This window comes from Pocillopora damicornis, chromosome 11 (genome assembly GCF_964200805.1).
Source record: "Pocillopora damicornis chromosome 11, jaPocDami1.2, whole genome shotgun sequence".
NCBI lineage: Eukaryota > Metazoa > Cnidaria > Anthozoa > Scleractinia > Pocilloporidae > Pocillopora > Pocillopora damicornis.
Window position 1 is genome coordinate 6,403,344 of NC_142680.1, and position 17,737 is coordinate 6,421,080.

Consider the following 17,737-nt stretch of genomic DNA (forward strand, 5'->3'; position numbering starts at 1 on the left):
ATTGATAACTATTATTGTTATTTTTAAGCTTGTCGTTAATTTTATACTGGCCTTTGTCAAGCAAAGGGTCAAATCTGGACTTCAAAACTGCAATGGATATCCTGGTTTACTGATGTGAGTACAGAATTAATTAATAGAGCAAAAAGGTTAAGGCTTATATTGGAGGTAAACACCATATAGTCTGATCATTGTGTACTTTTAAGTAGTTGTACCTAAGTCTGAGGGACACCCAGCTACATGTACTTTTTTCAAAAAAGTTGCTACTTGTAATACTTAAGGAAAGGGGATGTGCTACTGGTTTGGGTGGTATTTTCATGACTCTCTTAGTTATAATGGGGTTATTTCTATTTATCTGTTTTATTTATTCATTCATTTATTTATGTTTCCCTTCACTGAGCCATTTGGCTCTAGTGTGACAGGTGCTCAGAGGGGGCTTGGAGTAAGAGGCTTGCAGCTGGATTACGGGTTGGGTAGGCCAGTCGGGTGTTCTATCACCTTGGGTTGTGACTGTAGTTGCAGCTCCTGGGCACCTTGGGCACTTAGCCTCCATTTGTGATGTGGGTGTAAACTTGATATTAAGTTATTTCTCTATTTATTTGGAATATTTATACAGGCTGGCTCAGTTCAGCTTTTAAAGGCAGGTTTATATTGCCTCTATAAATGATAACAAGGCCAGATGACCACACTGGGAACCACATTCATTACTCTTTGTTGAAGTCTGTGAGTTCTTTTACTCTTTCACTCCCAAGATCTGATTATTAATTAATTCTACCCTCAGTAGCTGCTGCACATCTGCATATTCATCAGTTATGAGAACTTTTCTGTTAGATCAAGAAAACATCCTCTACCTCATTATTTTGAGTATTCTCATCACCTAACACTCAAAACTTCAACTTTTAAACTCTTTGCAGTGGCCAATTTTCATTATCAACTCAGTTAATAATACAAAATTACACTGCTATACTCTCCCCCTGTTGCAGCACCACAGTTTCTTATTAAGAAACCTACCCTCTTTACCTGCACAGCAGTCCAGCACTCAACATGAGCTAGCAGAAAAAAAAGATTCCTCTGTTTTAGTTAATAAAATATATGTGACTGATTGTTATCACTGAGTGTTATCACCGTCTAATACAGGTCAACGACAAAAGACAAACAAGAAAACAACATTTAATTAATTCCATAATTCATCATTTATTTTATGTCAAGTTTATGTAAAAAAATGTATCAAATAACATCAAAAAAATGATGTTACAGCGTAAAAACAGAACAATAGATTAGAATTCTAACAATTAGACCTCTTGGTAATTAACCAACAAAAGATGTGTAATTTTCTTGTGTAATATTTGTCAGATAAAAACAGTCCTATAGAAGGATGATAATCTGCAATTCGTTAAGGACATTTGAACTCTAAATACTGACATTGATTTTGGAAGACAAATATGGAATAAATTTTACTTCAGAGAGAATTCGTCTTTTTATTCGAGTGTATGGGCGGCCGTCACCACCAAAAATACAAGGATGTCAAATAGATCAGCAAATACATAGATGGCTTAAGGATCAGTTGCAGGATAGCATAGCTAATAAAGGAATGGCATGGCCAAATTATAGACAGTCTAGTTTTCCTTAGTGAAACAGAACACCCTAAACATGAATAGTTTAGCCAAATGAGAAACGGTCTAGTAGCCCATGTTGAGTTGGAACATGAGATTGTGAAATGGACTAGCTCAATTACGAATAGCTTAGCACTCATTTGCAATACAGTACTCAAACAGTGTAGCGTTGCCTTAAACGGTTCAGGGTAACGTCGAGTAGTACAGCCTACACACAAACGGTGTAGCGTTGCGTCAAATGGCTCAGCGTAATGTAGAATGGTACAGCGTACACACATATGGTGTAGCGCTGCGGGAAATGGCTCAGCGTAATGTCGAATGGTACAGCGTACATAAAAACAGTGTAACGTTGTGTGAAATGGCTCAGGGTAATGTCGAATGGTGCAGCGTACATACAAACAGTGTAGCGTTGCGTGAAATGGCTTAGCGTAATGTCGAATGGTGCAGCGTACATACAAACAGTGTAGCGTTGCGTGAAATGGCTTAGCGTAATGTCGAATGGTGCAGCGTACATACAAACAGTGTAGCGTTGCGTGAAGTGGCTTAGCATAATGTCGAATGGTACAGCGTACACACAAATGGTGTAGCGTTGCGTGAAATGGCTCAGCGTAATGTAGAATGGTACAGCGTAGACACAAATAGTGTAGCGTTAGGTCGAATAGCTTTGCAAAACATCAGACGCTCTATCTGAACATTAAATTGCTTAGTATTACTTGAAATATTTCGATGTTGTGGCGAATCGTCGTGGCGTGACGTGAAGGCTATGCCACTCCTTTATTAGCTATGCTATCCTGCAACTGATCCTTAAGCCATCTGTGTATTAGCTGCTCTATACGACATCCTTGTATTTTTGGTGGTGACGGCCGCCAAGGCATCTCGCCGAAACCACCAAAAATACAAACCGCAAATGGAACAGCGATCTGCTGGGGGCATGACGTCATCGAATGCGAAGACTGGCGCGAAACCATTACATAGTGTGGTCACTCTGTGGAATAGTCTTCACTTCGCTTTGCCGTAAAGCAGAGCCAATTCGGTAAGTTTCTCTTCTTTTTTCCCCCGCCGATATTGCATTTATTCGTTTTCGTTCATGATAGTGTTAATTAAAATAGCGAGACTGGATTCTACCACGGTTTACCGGCCTCCCGGTTTACCACAGTTTGCACGTGTTGGTGAGCCTGAATTTTAATAGTATTAAGTAGTGTTATGATATGCATTACATGTCGATTGCCGAGCTCTCAATTCTCTTCTTTTCTGACTCGCGCTTACTTTTCAAAGGGAGTTTAACCTCAACGGCTCTTTGAACATTGCAGGAGTACGTGAGAAGTTGGATTTTGTGTGTGCCCTGGACGCCATGGTAAGGAAACTGATATCCTTCATCTGTTTTGACATTCTTCAATCAAACGTGTAGTGTGTGCCAAAGGAACCTTTTTTCCGAGTTGGTTTTGAGCACATACATACCCTCCATGATGAGGCAGGTCTGCCATAAAATTAGTAAGAAAACCTTCAGACATAAAAGAGGGTGGTATTTTTTACCATGAAAACATTTGATGGAATTGTAAAATTTAAAAAACGATCTCTGGCTAAAACTTTTAAAAATACGAGCTTTCGGCTGTTTGCGCTACAGCCTTCAACGGGTAAAATGATAAAAAGGTAAGAAATACTAGGTGTGAAGTACAAAGTAGGAAATTAAAAATGCTAATAACTAAGAATGTTTGTTAAAAATACTAGGTGTGAAGTACAAAGTAGGAAATTAAAAATGCTAATAACTAAGAATGTTTGTTAAAAAGAATGTTGTATTGTCCGGGCAAAGGACAGGAATTGTTGTCTGCATTGGGAGTTAACTTGAAATGCCACGCTTCTAGTGTTTTTCTTGTTCTAAAACTGCCTTTGTCAATAATAGATGCATTATCCTAGTATGTTTCATCCTGGCTGCGGCCCCTCTATCTTTTCATTTGATGGAATGTTTGAATTCAGTTTTGTCAAATAACATAAAAATCGATTTTTTTAGGTCTCTGAAGGTAGGAAGTAACCTTAAACTCAGGATTTACAGCAAATTAAACATTAATTTGCCGTTTCACAGAAAATAATTTTACAAAATCACGCTTCACGACAAAAAGTTTCATATTTCACGGGGAAAACAAAGGCTGATCACGAGTCATGAAAATGCCCTTTACCGCACTAACAAAACCATTTGAAATGTACATTCTTAAAAGGATTGAAAAAGCGAGTAAGAGCTTGAATTTTAAAAGACACAAACTTTGCGGTAGCTTACGGGAGGAGCTTTCTTCCAGTTGATATGATTGTTTACTTACGCTGTAACCTAAAAGTTGTATCCGCGTAAGGTTTCAAAAAGCATTAAGTGTTAGATGATGAAATTAGCGGTAAAGTAAAAATTTTCGCTTGGAAGAGTGCCCGGGGGAGGGGTTACTCCCTTATGTGGCGTATACTTGCCGCTGGACAGGGTATTGTTCTCTGGCCTCTCTGTTTTGAACAGAATCTGAACTTGTCCGGGTATGAATAGGTCAGTGTTTGAAATCCTTTGCTGCACGCCTATACCCCTCCCCCTAGAGGAAGACATTTGTCTACATGGCTGTGTCCGATACCGCTGCATCAATAGGCTATCTGGCAAGACCCCTAAAAATTGTGTTCATTTCAGCCCTCCCCTTAAAGGAACGTTAAGCTAAGTTCTAAAGTTAAGCTTAAATATTTGAGACAAATTTTACCGATTTACCTTATTTAAAATTATCTCGAATTTCAGAACAATTCGAACGTCAACACCACTGTTGCTGAGTTGCTACAGCGAGCAGCCCAGATGATAAGCGATGGGAATACACACAGCACCCCATCGACGAACATCCCGGTGGCGGGCCCATCTAGCTCAGTTGTCGACGAGCACCGCAGGTTGTTCAATCGACAACTGGTAATTCATGGCTTCTTATTTCTCCCATCAGAGGTTCAATGCGCTGCAATGCGCTACGTCCACGCTTCTACCACAATCGCTAACACTTTGTACCACACTTGAACATACGCGTAGCTTCGAGAGGGTCGTGCGGCAAGCGATGTACGTCAGTAAAAATGTCTCTGCACGGACGAGATCTCTGGCGTCGAGTTGTTGTGCTCTTTAGACCGTAGACCTTTTTTACATTATTTTAAACAAAAATGAAAACGTCTACCATACAGGTAACTCTGTTTGGCATGCTTGAACATTAAATCAATCTTAAAGGCTTTCGAGCTTTCTCGTTCTCAGAGAAACCGTCCTGTCTGGCTTATGAATCAATTTTCCTACGCTATTGCGTATTTTTCTTTTTCCACACCCGTATGCAAAAGTGTCCTTCGCCCGTTAGGAGCGACTTTTCTCTTTCATTTGCGGAAACTTTACCCGCGCCGATGCATTTCATTTTCACTTGATAGTATGTATTCCATACGATTAACTTCTCATAACATTCAGAAATGTACTCTGCTTTTATTGAGTCCTGCAAGAAGGGCATTAACAGAGGCATTTTCTCTAATAATATTTTTGCCACTTACAGAGGGTCCACCCTTACGCGAGCAGGCGGCAGAACCGCGTAACCAGTTCCTCCCATAGAGCACAGAGAGTCCCAGAAAATAGAGGTAACTGATGATCACAGATTTTCCTCTACATACGAAGGGCCTTTTGCAAGACCTGGATAGTTTGTAATTGACCCAATACCGAAAGAGATGTGTTGGCCACGGTCTGGAAAGATAAATTGAATCTCTTGTAAAAGTACAGCAACGAGGCCAAGAAACTAACAATAAATGTCATTTTCACGGAAATTTACGTACAATCTTGCGATTTATAGCTTAGCTCTCTCAAAATAAGTAGTAGGCACGGATGCGTTTCTCAAAACCCGGAAGACAGATCGGTTCCGAGAGCGACTATTTGAGTCCATTTTCTTTCAAGTGGCGCTGTAGATTTTAGTCCCGTATAAACTAGCCCATCTTCTTAATCAAGTAAGTATTATACTTTCAAGCTTTAATAAACACCAAAGATTGACTGCATGAGAAAATAAATAGCTTTACGTAAGTTATCAGGACTTCTGGAACACTAGTCCCAGGGCCTACAAGCCAGGTATTCTGAGCTTGTTAACTTGAACTTTCCTTGCAGCCGGAAAAAGAACAAAGCAACAGCATCCTATGTTTAAAAACATTTTGAGGAGGTTTTAAAAAGTCTTAGAAATGAAGCAGTATTGATAAATGTTCCTCACCCCTTTTTGTCATTTAGTGGGGCTGACTTTGTGCATTCTATCGTTCACAGTATTTGTTGTCATCTCCAAGTTATTGGAATATCAACTTCCTCACGAGCTAATTCGCGTAAACATTCACATCTTCCTACGGCGGCTGTAGTTTCATAGGTTAATTGGAGTACTGTTGAGAGAAAATGCATATTTAATTCGGTGCGCACTTGTCTGTCACTAGTCCTTCCACTAAGTGTAACCCCAAACATTGCAAATATCTTTAAAATCATGCATAAGTTAATCTGTATGCAGTATTGACCTTCTCTCTGAGGGAAAAATGACTGCTCAACTCCATTAGGATGACTTTTTTGATCTGTTAGAGGATGAAAACAGGATATTAATTAAAAGCAATGTTTACAACTTATTAAAAAAACACTACAATTTTCAACAGAAAAAACCATTACCAGAACTTTTGTTTGTCTCGCTGGGCGTGATCAGCTAACCGTTCCAACCAACCGCGAGAAACTTTTATTAAAAGAAAATGGCCTTGGAGAGAAAAAGTTGCAGATCCCCACGAATGCATCAAAGGAGCAGGTCAAGGAGGTTTTGTACAAGTGAGTTACATAACTCTCAATCCACTAGCTTGCTTAAGATCTCAAGTTCCTTTTTTTCCTAGTCTTTTAGCTCCAGCCGTTTGTAAACCGACTTCTTTTGTTTATATTTCCAGGGCCTTCCGTCCATTACAAAGTTGTGGCGGATTCGAAATGCTGTTGTGCGCAGACAACTCGCGCACTAGGTTACAAGTGGTAAAGTATGGGTCCTGCAATACCGACGAACTTAGGTGTTTGGGCATGGGCCGAGTTTATATTCGGCCCATACAAGTAGATATAACTTTGGGCGACATAGAGGATGATGATGAACATGCGGAGGAGTGTCTGCTTTGTAGGGAGTCTATCCCATTGCGCGGGATGCGAGCCCATATGGAAACGTGTCGGGTTTGTGTTTTGCTGGTGACGTTTTTTTGACTATTTCTGGGTAGAATATGGAGCCTTCTGCTAATACTTAATTTTTTTTGGAATAATTTTTTTGTAGGGTGAAACAAGGCCTACAGAAACATCCGACGATGATCTGCCGCCAGCATTTGGAGAGAGGGGGTAAGTAGAAGTGGTCACCGCACTCGCATGGTGGTTATCGTTTCCACGCTTTTAGAAAGTACTAAAAGTTGTTTTCGGTATTTCACGTAGTTAGAAGTTCCTTTTTTTACGCATTGTTTAGCCTTAATTTCTTAAAAAAAAAAAGTGACTTTATACTTTATATTAATATTTAACATGGGGCATTGTGCTTAGCCTGAAGGTGGTCTTTATACACCAATATAATCAATATTTCAGAGAGGAAGAACGAGTTAACCCAGCAGAACTGCCCAATCAGCCTCTAAGTGGCACTGAGCAGAACTCACTGGAACTGCCAGAACAGCCTCCTCGTGGTACTGATCAGGCTTCAATAAGTCATGACGAAGCAGCCGCCAATGAAGAGTGAGTTTCTTAGCCATGTTAAAATTACCGATTATTTAGGTGGCGCTGAAAAGTTTCTCAAGTGCGTCTAAGGGAATGAAACGCCAATCCTGTATCGTTATCTATGCACTAACCGTGTGTACATCCATTCTACTCTGCTGTTGCCGTCATACACTAATTGACAGTTGATTGTAACATCATGAACATTACATGAAAACTTCTACCATTCCGCTAAAAGCCCCCTCAAATAGTTATTCCTCGCTATCTACCTAGGGAACCTGTCCCGTACGAGGAGCATATGAGAAATGCTTTAGAGGAAACATTAACAGCTATGTAAGTACAAATTGATAGAATTATGCTTGGTACATTCTGCTTGACTGTCTTTTGCGTACCCTACAGTGTAGTTGGTGTTAGTGTGTATGAACTTTTGCTGTGATATCGTTTTAAGGGAAGGAAGGGGGAAATTAGGCGTCCGTCCAATGATATAATGTGCTAAGCACAACCTTTTATGTGCAGAGATCCGTTAGTTGATTTTACTACTTTGACTTTGGCACTCAACTATTAGTGTAAGAAGCTAGATACAATCGGGCCGACTGCTCGTTAGTAGACCGGTTTAATGCAGTAGTTACCGGCATACTTTTGGGAATTATTCAAATTTCACGGGCGTTACGCCTCTTTGATCATTTCAAATTTATTTCAGGGCTACTTGTGACGAGCCTGTTACAGTCTTAGGGGAGTTCAAGCGAAGGTTACAGCGAGGGCGAATGCTTGACCTTCGAAACGACTCTGAACTGTGTGAGGGAAAGACCACGGAGATATTTGTCTCTCGTTACCGCCTCTTCGATGATGCTATGGAAGAGATATTGAGGGATGATCCGCCAGCGATTGATTTCAGTGTACCTTTAGAGGTGATCTTCACCGGTGAGGGCGCTCAAGACTATGGTGGTCCAAGGCGGGAATTTTTGGGCATGGTGATGCGCGATATACGTGACAAGCTCTTCAAGGAAGAAGGAGGAGGCTACGTCATTTTTGAGAAAAAAGAAGCACTAGATAGGAAACATTATTATGGAGCTGGCCTCTTTTTTGGTAAATATGCAAAGCCTACTGAGAGACCTGTCTCATTTTCACTTGAGCACACAAGAATTTCAATTTACCTTTTTATTGCAGGTTTCAGTTTGTTGCAAGGTGGTCCTTTGCCTACTTTCCTTGCTGAAGACCAGCTTCAGCGAATCTTCAAAAAAGATGATTTGACTAATCTGGGGGAAGCAGAAACCCAATTTCGGGTAGGACTCGAGAGATTCGGACTCGTTGAGGTAAGATTTCACAGTGACCGGTTGTAACTGATGGTCTAGTCTTCACCCTTTACTTAGGCAAGAAAACCAAATTTAATTATGACTACAGTGGAACCTTACAATACCGACTCTCGCCAAATACGAACAGTTTCTCTTCAAGCGCTTCGAACGAAAAACCCCACACATTTCTTTTACAGGTGATAGGCAGTTGTTTAATCCCCTTAGGATCTCTGTAGTCTGGGAGCAGGTCTGAAAATGGCTGAAGAAGAATAGGGACTGTATGTAGGATGCCCTCTCTTCTCTTTGATCCTCTCTTACTCACACAAGAGATTTGTATTCCCTTGATCTCTAACAATTTTACATAGATTCAATACTTTCCGAGGAAATGAATCTTGCTTTTCTCTTAATCTGTTAGCTCCTTCATGGGAAACCGAGTCTTTCATTCCTCTTCCGAAAGACAGCAGTGCTGCCTATGACATACCCCAAACTGGTGAAACTGCTGGACCCCATGTTTTCCGACGAGGCCAGCAATCAAAGGCAGCGGGAAGAGCGAACATACAGACTCTTCCTGAATTACTTGAAAGAGGTGTCAGGTAACTGTCGTTCTCTTTTCTCTAGTCTAAGAAACATCACCGCTGGCTAGACAGTTGTAACTTTGCTTTATGCCAATCGAAATTTTCCATAGAGCGCGTAAAAAAGAACTGGGATTCAGGGCTTCATGAGTGCACTGCTAATTTTTGTGTTTTTCTCTTTTCAGCTGGAAGGAGGGTAGATGGCAATATATCTCTCCATAGCATTTTAAAGTTCGTCACTGGATGCGAGAACGAGCCTGTTCTGGGTTTCCAAATGAAGCCCTCTATTTGTTTTGATACGAATATGCCATCTTGCCTTCCTATTGGCAACACTTGTATTAGCAGGCTGACTTTGCCGATAGGTGAGAATGTATCAATGACCAAGGAAGAAGTGTTCTCTTTCTTTGACTACGCTTTCGCAAATGATTACTTTGGCCGTCTCTGAGTGAAACTACTGATTTCTGATTGATTCTCTTTGACAAGGTGTTTTTTAATTTATAAGTTGAATTTAGTTTACAGCAGCATTGTTGAGGCGAAAATTCGTATTCATTACACAAGCTTTAAAAGTCTAGTTAAAAAAAGAGCGCTAGTTTAGGCTGTACACCAAAGGGTCATTTGGTGCAACTCATACAAGCAATATTGTGTATATGTTTGTGTTTGCCCTTTATTGGATTCTGATTATGATGAAGATTTTAATAGCGTGGAAATGGGCCTGAGATGAACGAAATGAAAATACATTGAAAAGAACAAAGTTTATGTGTTAATGTTACCAAATACTCATCCAAACAAAAGTAAAGCGAAGGACGTTTATTGCGCAATTTTTTAAAGTCGTTACGTTTTCACTTACTATACTGTTTAAACGTTCCAATCGATACATTTTGGAAATAAAATGTTATCATTTATTTTATCTGTGTGCTGTCTATTCATAGTCAGACGTTACAACCTCTCACTATTTCAGCACCAGTTCCACTCAGCTTAGGTTGGGGTTATCGCAAGCTGACATCGCAGATTACGATAGGATACATTATGAGTGATGCCAAGTGTACTCATTTTCCCGGTGTAGTCGAAATAAACAAAAAACAACACATTGTCCAACGAAATAGAAAAGTAAGATGATAGGATGGGGGGGGGGGGGGGAGATACTTTAACGTAAGTGGCGTACACTGGTGCATTAAAGAAAATGTTAAAACCTAGGTTTTCAGACGATTCATCGTTTCCAGTGCATGCAGATATGGTGTAATGTCCCATGGATCTTCGCCTTGGACTTCTGACATGCTTGCCTCAAAAATCGTAAACGACTCAACATCTAACGGACACCGTGTCGGTGGGACGACAACCTCATTCTGTAGTGCATCATCTGTGCCGTCTTGAAAGTAAGCCGTAGGATCCACACCGTATCCCTCCAAGTCCCTCTGAAATATAGTTGAAAGGAGATTCAAATACCGCAAAACATTGGTTATAACTGCCTTCAATTAACTTTGCAAGCAAGGAATCTTGGCATCGTTTCGATCGTGATCTATATTTAAATTGAAGGGGTGGTTAATTAAAACTCAATATTTAGTAGAGGCCACTTGAGATTGTTCACCCGTGTGGCTTTAATGCTTGGGGAACTGTGTCTGTCATATGCATTATTGCGTTTACCTGACTAAGGTTTTGAAAGTATTCTGATGCCACAATACCACTTTCTTCCGCAATTTCCTGCATCCCTAGTATGAACAGTTGTAAAGGACTTTTGTTTCTTGCAGTACGTATTTTGTGGTTATTCCAGGATAGCACAAATTTTGAAAGAGCCTCGTTGATTATTGGGAGATAAGTGAAGTGAAGGCAAAATAGATGCCCTTCGTTGTCCGGATCGAGCTGACCGCATGCTTCGAGAGAAAGGAAAAGGTCGTAAAATGAGGATAGGACTAACTGGTACACATCGCGCCAGAGTCTTTCTATACGCGAGTTGTGCACGCTTCGTCCGGTGATGTAACTCCCTCTTCCGGGCCCTCTTGCTGTATGGTTCAACATGTAGTGTGCCACGTCTCTGTTTTCAACTCCCATGTCGCCCCTGACTCGTGATGGCAATCCCCATTCAGACACCGCACCCTCAAAGAGACGCAAGACTGTGACAGACGTGTTATTCGTATCGCACTTAAGATAAACGACGGAGCGACTGTAACCGTCAATGCAGCCGTGAACCACGAATCGCCATCTGAGAAGAGAAGGAATAGAGTGGTAAACCGAAAGTATATGAAGGGGGGGGGGGGAGGTTACTCCTAAAACAAATGGTGCAAAGTTATTGAGACCTGAATTACAGCAACAATTATGTAATCAAAATAGTGAGATAAGTGACTGCTACCGTATCAGTTTGTGATTCCCGTCCATATGCCAGAGGGCCAGTGGGGAACGTACGTTATACACTCGTCTACGGATGGCATTCATAGACCTTAGCCTCCTGCCAATGGGATCGACTCTCTTTATGGCACTCCTTAGTCTCCACCTCTGCACATGTACACCTTGCGAAACAAGGTAACCCTCGATTGTTTTGCAACCTGTCAACAAAAATAAGGGTTTTAATTTCAAGCACCCTGTGACACAGTAGTGAAGTTAATGCCACTTGTTGTGCTTTCTTGAATTCTCTGTTTAGAGGATACAAAGTGTGTTTCTGATATGCAAAATTTTGTGTAAACACTAAGGCGGGCTTAAAAGTTCTTGCCTGTAAGTTGATTACGTTTTGAATCAATATACTGGAAGAGAACAGCATACGGGATTTTCAGAAACGGTCTCGAGTGTACGTCTATACTAAAATAAGCATGTTTGCGCTTGCCAAGTGTGATAATGTCTACGTTTCTTGAGGTGTTCAAGCAATAACGCGTATCGGCCGAAAAGGTTTAATTAATTTATGCAATCTGAAAGAAATAAAGGCAAACGAGAAATTTTCCCAATTCAGATGTTTATCATGTCTAGTTCCAGAGGAATAAATTGTTGCGTCATTATGTACTGGTTCTCAAACTATTTTTACCAAGCTAAGGGCAAAAAAATCTTTATTTTTTGACTTAACATGACCGGCCACAGCCTCAAAATTTTTATGAAGACTTACTTACCCGATCTAGGGAAATTTGTCATGATACGCTGGATTAAAGAATCCAGAAAATCGTCCTCTATGTCACTGTAGCGGGACTTGTTCGTCAACTCGTACTCGGCCATACGGTTTTCAATAGTTCGCTTGCTAACCCCAAGCATTAGAGCCATGTCTTTATACGTGAAGTTGTTCTCTAACAAAGAGATAACTTGTGTTCATAAAAGAAAACACAGTCCTTTGAGAGTAGATAGTTTACACTGAAAATTGAATGAAACCTTCAAAAGGTGAACTCACTAAAGATGTTATGAATAACCAAAAAACGTGGTTTGGCGAAACCTATCAACTCGAAAAAAAAAGCACCCACTTCATATGGGGCATATATGGATAATTTCAAATGTGTCTACCTTATTTTCATTTCAAATTTTCAACCTCAAAATGGTAAAAGCACTTTTTCCTCCTTACCTCTGAAAAATAGCAGCTGCTTCTCGGAAATCGCAAACTTAGGTCTTCCTCGGCGACCTGCCTCACTCACTGCTGGTGCTTCATACCCACGAAAAGGCTCTTGTTGATGCAAGTTTACGTTCAGGTGTGTACGAGCTTGATTGATTAAGTCAACCGCATCTAAAGGAATGTCCCCATTGATCAACGCTGCCTCGTAAAGAACCTCCAGTCTTAAAACAGTATTCTCTGAATCACCTCCACGATTTCCGCCTTCTTGTATATATTCAGTTATTTCATTTAGGGAATCTGATAAATGCTGACGAAAGTCCATGACTCTTAACAGTACTGAAGGACAACAAACAAAGATACCTGTGAAGAAAAAAAATTCATAAGATGGTGACGAGCCACTTATAAAGCAAGCACTAATTTTTTTTTCTTCTTTGCTTTTTCATCATCTGGAAGTTTTCTTTGCTTAGCCCTAAAGGCAAGAAGAGAAACGTTACAAGTCACGCAACTCTAGTCAATATATCTAGTGTGTATTGAACTCAGTCTGTAGCAATAATAATAAAAATAATAATAATAATAATAATAATCACAAAAATTAATAGTTGAGGTACAGAAATGTAAAAATAAATAAAAATATAAATAAATATGTCTACCGAAACAAACGACGAAACAGCAAGATGTCCTGTCAATTGTCTGAATTATGCAATAGTTTTTATTCAGCAAGTTGCGACTGTAACAGATCGAACGGTAAAACTCGACCTAGAGTTGTAGAATTACGTACAACTACGTGCATTACGATGTCCGCACTAGCCTTCCTTAATACGTGATGACTACGGAATGGGAAAGAGCACTGGGAAGATAAGTATGTATGCGCGCAAAACCAACTCAGAAAAAATATTACCCTGACAAACACTATTTTTGGAACGCGAAAAAAACCCCTTAACTGTTTCCGGTCCAGACATGTAATCTACGTTTGATCGACAAAATAAAAATGGAACTTACTTTTACTATCACTGCACCCAGGAAAAAAATTAATAAACAAAGCAATATAATGTACACCTCTTTAAAATAATAAATATAAACAGTCTTCTATGAGCTTACTGTTATCGTCCGGCACACCAGTTAAAGCATTCCGATATCACTTTGATCGAAAAATGTCAAAACAGATCAAGGATATCAGTTTACTTACCATGGCGTCCAGGGCACACACAATATTCAAATTCTCACGTACTCCTCCAGTGTTCAAAGAGCCGTTGAATTTGGACTCTCATTGAAAAGTAAGCGTGAGTCACAGAAAGAAAAGGGAGTTCGACAATTGACATTTAATGCACGTCATAACACTTCTTAATACTATAAACATATTCAGGCCCACCAACACGTGCAAACTGTGGTAAACCGGGAGGCCGGTAAACCGTGGTAGAATCCAGTCTCGCTATTTTAATTAACACTATCATGAACAAAAACGAATAAATGCAATATCGGCGGGGAAAAAAAAGAGGAGAAACTTACCGTATTGGCTCTGCTTTACGGCAAAGCGAAGTGAAGACTATTCCATACAGCGGCTACGATGACCAGAGCCCTAAAGCTACCCAACTCCTCCGAAGGAAAAGAACGAGAACTAAATCGAGTTTATTCAGCACTTGAGTCTAATGGTTATCCATCGATTTTCATTAAAAACATCCAGACCAAAAAAACCCGACGCTCAACAGTGTTGTCCCCGGAGGAACTTGTTGGCACATTTTTCAAGATGGTCGAGGCGTCCGAATCACGCAAGTCGTTCGCCTCTCTTCCATACATTAAAGGCGTAACAGAACCTCTGACTCGTGTCCTCAAAAACACGACATCACAGTGGTGAACAAATCACTTATCACCCTCCAACAACAGTTCCCGGCCCCAAAATTTCGACCATTATTGGAATCTCAAACAAATGTTGTTTATAAAATTCCTTGTTGTGACTGTTCATGGTGTTATATTGGTGAGACTGGCAGGGCCTTCAACACAAGAAAGAAAGAACACCTCAGAAATGTGAAAACCGCGGCAAAAGGCTCAAGAATTTCCAATCACGTCTGGGCCAATAATCACGCAATAGACTTTGATAATGCATCTATTATTGACAAAGGCAGTTTTAGAACAAGAAAAACACTAGAAGCGTGGCATTTCAAGTTAACTCCCAATGCAGACAACAATTCCTGTCCTTTGCCCGGACAATACAACATTCTTTTTAACAAACATTCTTAGTTATTAGCATTTTTAATTTCCTACTTTGTACTTCACACCTAGTATTTTTAACAAACATTCTTAGTTATTAGCATTTTTAATTTCCTACTTTGTACTTCACACCTAGTATTTCTTACCTTTTTATCATTTTACCCGTTGAAGGCTGTAGCGCAAACAGCCGAAAGCTCGTATTTTTAAAAGTTTTAGCCAGAGATCGTTTTTTAAATTTTACAATTCCATCAAATGTTTTCATGGTAAAAAATACCACCCTCTTTTATGTCTGAAGGTTTTCTTACTAATTTTATGGCAGACCTGCCTCATCATGGAGGGTATGTATGTGCTCAAAACCAACTCGGAAAAAAGGTTCCTTTGGCACACACTACACGTTTGATTGAAGAATGTCAAAACAGATGAAGGATATCAGTTTCCTTACCATGGCGTCCAGGGCACACACAAAATCCAACTTCTCACGTACTCCTGCAATGTTCAAAGAGCCGTTGAGGTTAAACTCCCTTTGAAAAGTAAGCGCGAGTCAGAAAAGAAGAGAATTGAGAGCTCGGCAATCGACATGTAATGCATATCATAACACTACTTAATACTATTAAAATTCAGGCTCACCAACACGTGCAAACTGTGGTAAACCGGGAGGCCGGTAAACCGTGGTAGAATCCAGTCTCGCTATTTTAATTAACACTATCATGAACGAAAACGAATAAATGCAATATCGGCGGGGGAAAAAAGAAGAGAAACTTACCGAATTGGCTCTGCTTTACGGCAAAGCGAAGTGAAGACTATTCCACAGAGTGACCACACTATGTAATGGTTTCGCGCCAGTCTTCGCATTCGATGACGTCATGCCCCCAGCAGATCGCTGTTCCATTTGCGGTTTGTATTTTTGGTGGTTTCGGCGAGATGCCTTGGCGGCCGTCACCACCAAAAATACAAGGATGTCGTATAGAGCAGCTAATACACAGATGGCTTAAGGATCAGTTGCAGGATAGCATAGCTAATAAAGGAGTGGCATAGCCTTCACGTCACGCCACGACGATTCGCCACAACATCGAAATATTTCAAGTAATACTAAGCAATTTAATGTTCAGATAGAGCGTCTGATGTTTTGCAAAGCTATTCGACCTAACGCTACACTATTTGTGTCTACGCTGTACCATTCTACATTACGCTGAGCCATTTCACGCAACGCTACACCATTTGTGTGTACGCTGTACCATTCGACATTATGCTAAGCCACTTCACGCAACGCTACACTGTTTGTATGTACGCTGCACCATTCGACATTACGCTAAGCCATTTCACGCAACGCTACACTGTTTGTATGTACGCTGCACCATTCGACATTACGCTAAGCCATTTCACGCAACGCTACACTGTTTGTATGTACGCTGCACCATTCGACATTACCCTGAGCCATTTCACACAACGTTACACTGTTTTTATGTACGCTGTACCATTCGACATTACGCTGAGCCATTTCCCGCAGCGCTACACCATATGTGTGTACGCTGTACCATTCTACATTACGCTGAGCCATTTGACGCAACGCTACACCGTTTGTGTGTAGGCTGTACTACTCGACGTTACCCTGAACCGTTTAAGGCAACGCTACACTGTTTGAGTACTGTATTGCAAATGAGTGCTAAGCTATTCGTAATTGAGCTAGTCCATTTCACAATCTCATGTTCCAACTCAACATGGGCTACTAGACCGTTTCTCATTTGGCTAAACTATTCATGTTTAGGGTGTTCTGTTTCACTAAGGAAAACTAGACTGTCTATAATTTGGCCATGCCATTCCTTTATTAGCTATGCTATCCTGCAACTGATCCTTAAGCCATCTATGTATTTGCTGATCTATTTGACATCCTTGTATTTTTGGTGGTGACGGCCGCCCATACGAGTGATTCCTCCCTAAGTGACCTTTCCATACAACCCGAACAGGCTGATGGGACTCAGTCAAGGATGAGACCACCGCTGAAAAGTGTTGAAAGTGACAATGAATAAGAGGAAAAAAATTCGCGAATTTGACAACAGACCGCTTAATACAGGTTCAACTATGAATTCCAAATTAGCCAATCAGCCCACGCGAAGAGCTCCATTCGCCTGTGTGGTACAATATAAAAAACCGCTCTAAGGTGGGTAGATGGAGTAGAGTTATGTACCACGAAGAGAAAATCTAAGAAGACGAAAGAAGTCTAAGTCCAGCAGTTACTCAGGGAAATTCTTGTCTTGACCTTCTGAAATCGTAGCTCTAAGATTCTTGAGAATCCGTCCTCTAACCACGTAGCCGTCTACACTCCCAACCCGGGGGAAACACGGAACCTCAACCCACCCTTCCCCCCTTCCCATGGCTCTTTTTTAAAAATGATTGTAATATATGCTATCGTCAGTAGAGATGTTCCGATTAAACAATTACGTTGTCGCAGTTCTTTAGATCTGGGAGAAAGTCAAAATATAGGGGCTTACTGACTTTTTGGATCTGGTACAAGGTCTTTAAAGGGGGAAGGAAATTTATCCTTGCTCGCCCTCACTTCGGTGAATATCTCACGTTAACTTCATTAAACATCTCAGATTGAACGTAACAGGAATGCCGAGCGACAACGCTCTCCCCAGGCCCGTCTCTCTCAGGTTGAGCCTTACTTCCAGGATTTTTCCACGGCTTGTTTTTCCCGGTTTTCCTTACTCCTCAAAAACCAGCACTCTAAATTCGAGTTGCAAATGCCACCTTCTAAAACAGTTTTTATTTCACATCTTGCATGTCACCCAGTCGAAGGTCTCCATGGGGGTAACCGTTAGCCGTAAACCGGTCTA

At 40.7% G+C, this 17,737-nt stretch overlaps 2 protein-coding genes across 6 annotated transcripts; one reads left to right on the top strand and one right to left on the bottom strand.

Moving 5' to 3' along the window:
- Window positions 1–1,482: 1,482 nt before the first annotated feature.
- LOC149037201 (uncharacterized) lies at window positions 1,483–10,088 on the top strand. Of its 2 annotated transcripts, none has more exons than XM_089186788.1 (13): window positions 1,483–2,643; window positions 2,886–2,964; window positions 4,369–4,530; window positions 5,141–5,222; window positions 6,258–6,420; window positions 6,534–6,801; window positions 6,899–6,960; window positions 7,195–7,338; window positions 7,591–7,650; window positions 8,018–8,403; window positions 8,485–8,630; window positions 9,025–9,202; window positions 9,367–10,088. In XM_089186788.1, exons 1-13 carry the CDS (start codon window positions 2,555–2,557, stop codon window positions 9,624–9,626), a joined length of 2,079 nt encoding a protein of 692 aa, XP_089042914.1. In that variant the 5' UTR covers window positions 1,483–2,554; the 3' UTR covers window positions 9,627–10,088. The 2 variants fall into 2 exon arrangements, with proteins under 2 accessions (XP_089042914.1, XP_089042915.1); XM_089186789.1 differs by having other exon boundaries at window positions 1,484–2,643; window positions 2,921–2,964.
- Window positions 9,974–15,858, bottom strand: LOC149037202 (uncharacterized). Of its 4 annotated transcripts, none has more exons than XM_089186794.1 (8): window positions 15,667–15,858; window positions 15,346–15,389; window positions 14,205–14,288; window positions 12,711–13,058; window positions 12,271–12,441; window positions 11,526–11,718; window positions 10,823–11,378; window positions 9,974–10,593 (listed from the first exon to the last, which is right to left on the bottom strand). In XM_089186794.1, exons 4-8 carry the CDS (start codon window positions 13,018–13,020, stop codon window positions 10,372–10,374), a joined length of 1,452 nt encoding a protein of 483 aa, XP_089042920.1. In that variant the 5' UTR covers window positions 13,021–13,058; window positions 14,205–14,288; window positions 15,346–15,389; window positions 15,667–15,858; the 3' UTR covers window positions 9,974–10,371. The 4 variants fall into 4 exon arrangements, with proteins under 4 accessions (XP_089042920.1, XP_089042919.1, XP_089042918.1 ...); XM_089186793.1 differs by having other exon boundaries at window positions 14,205–14,291; XM_089186792.1 differs by having other exon boundaries at window positions 12,711–14,291.
- Window positions 15,859–17,737: the final 1,879 nt, after the last annotated feature.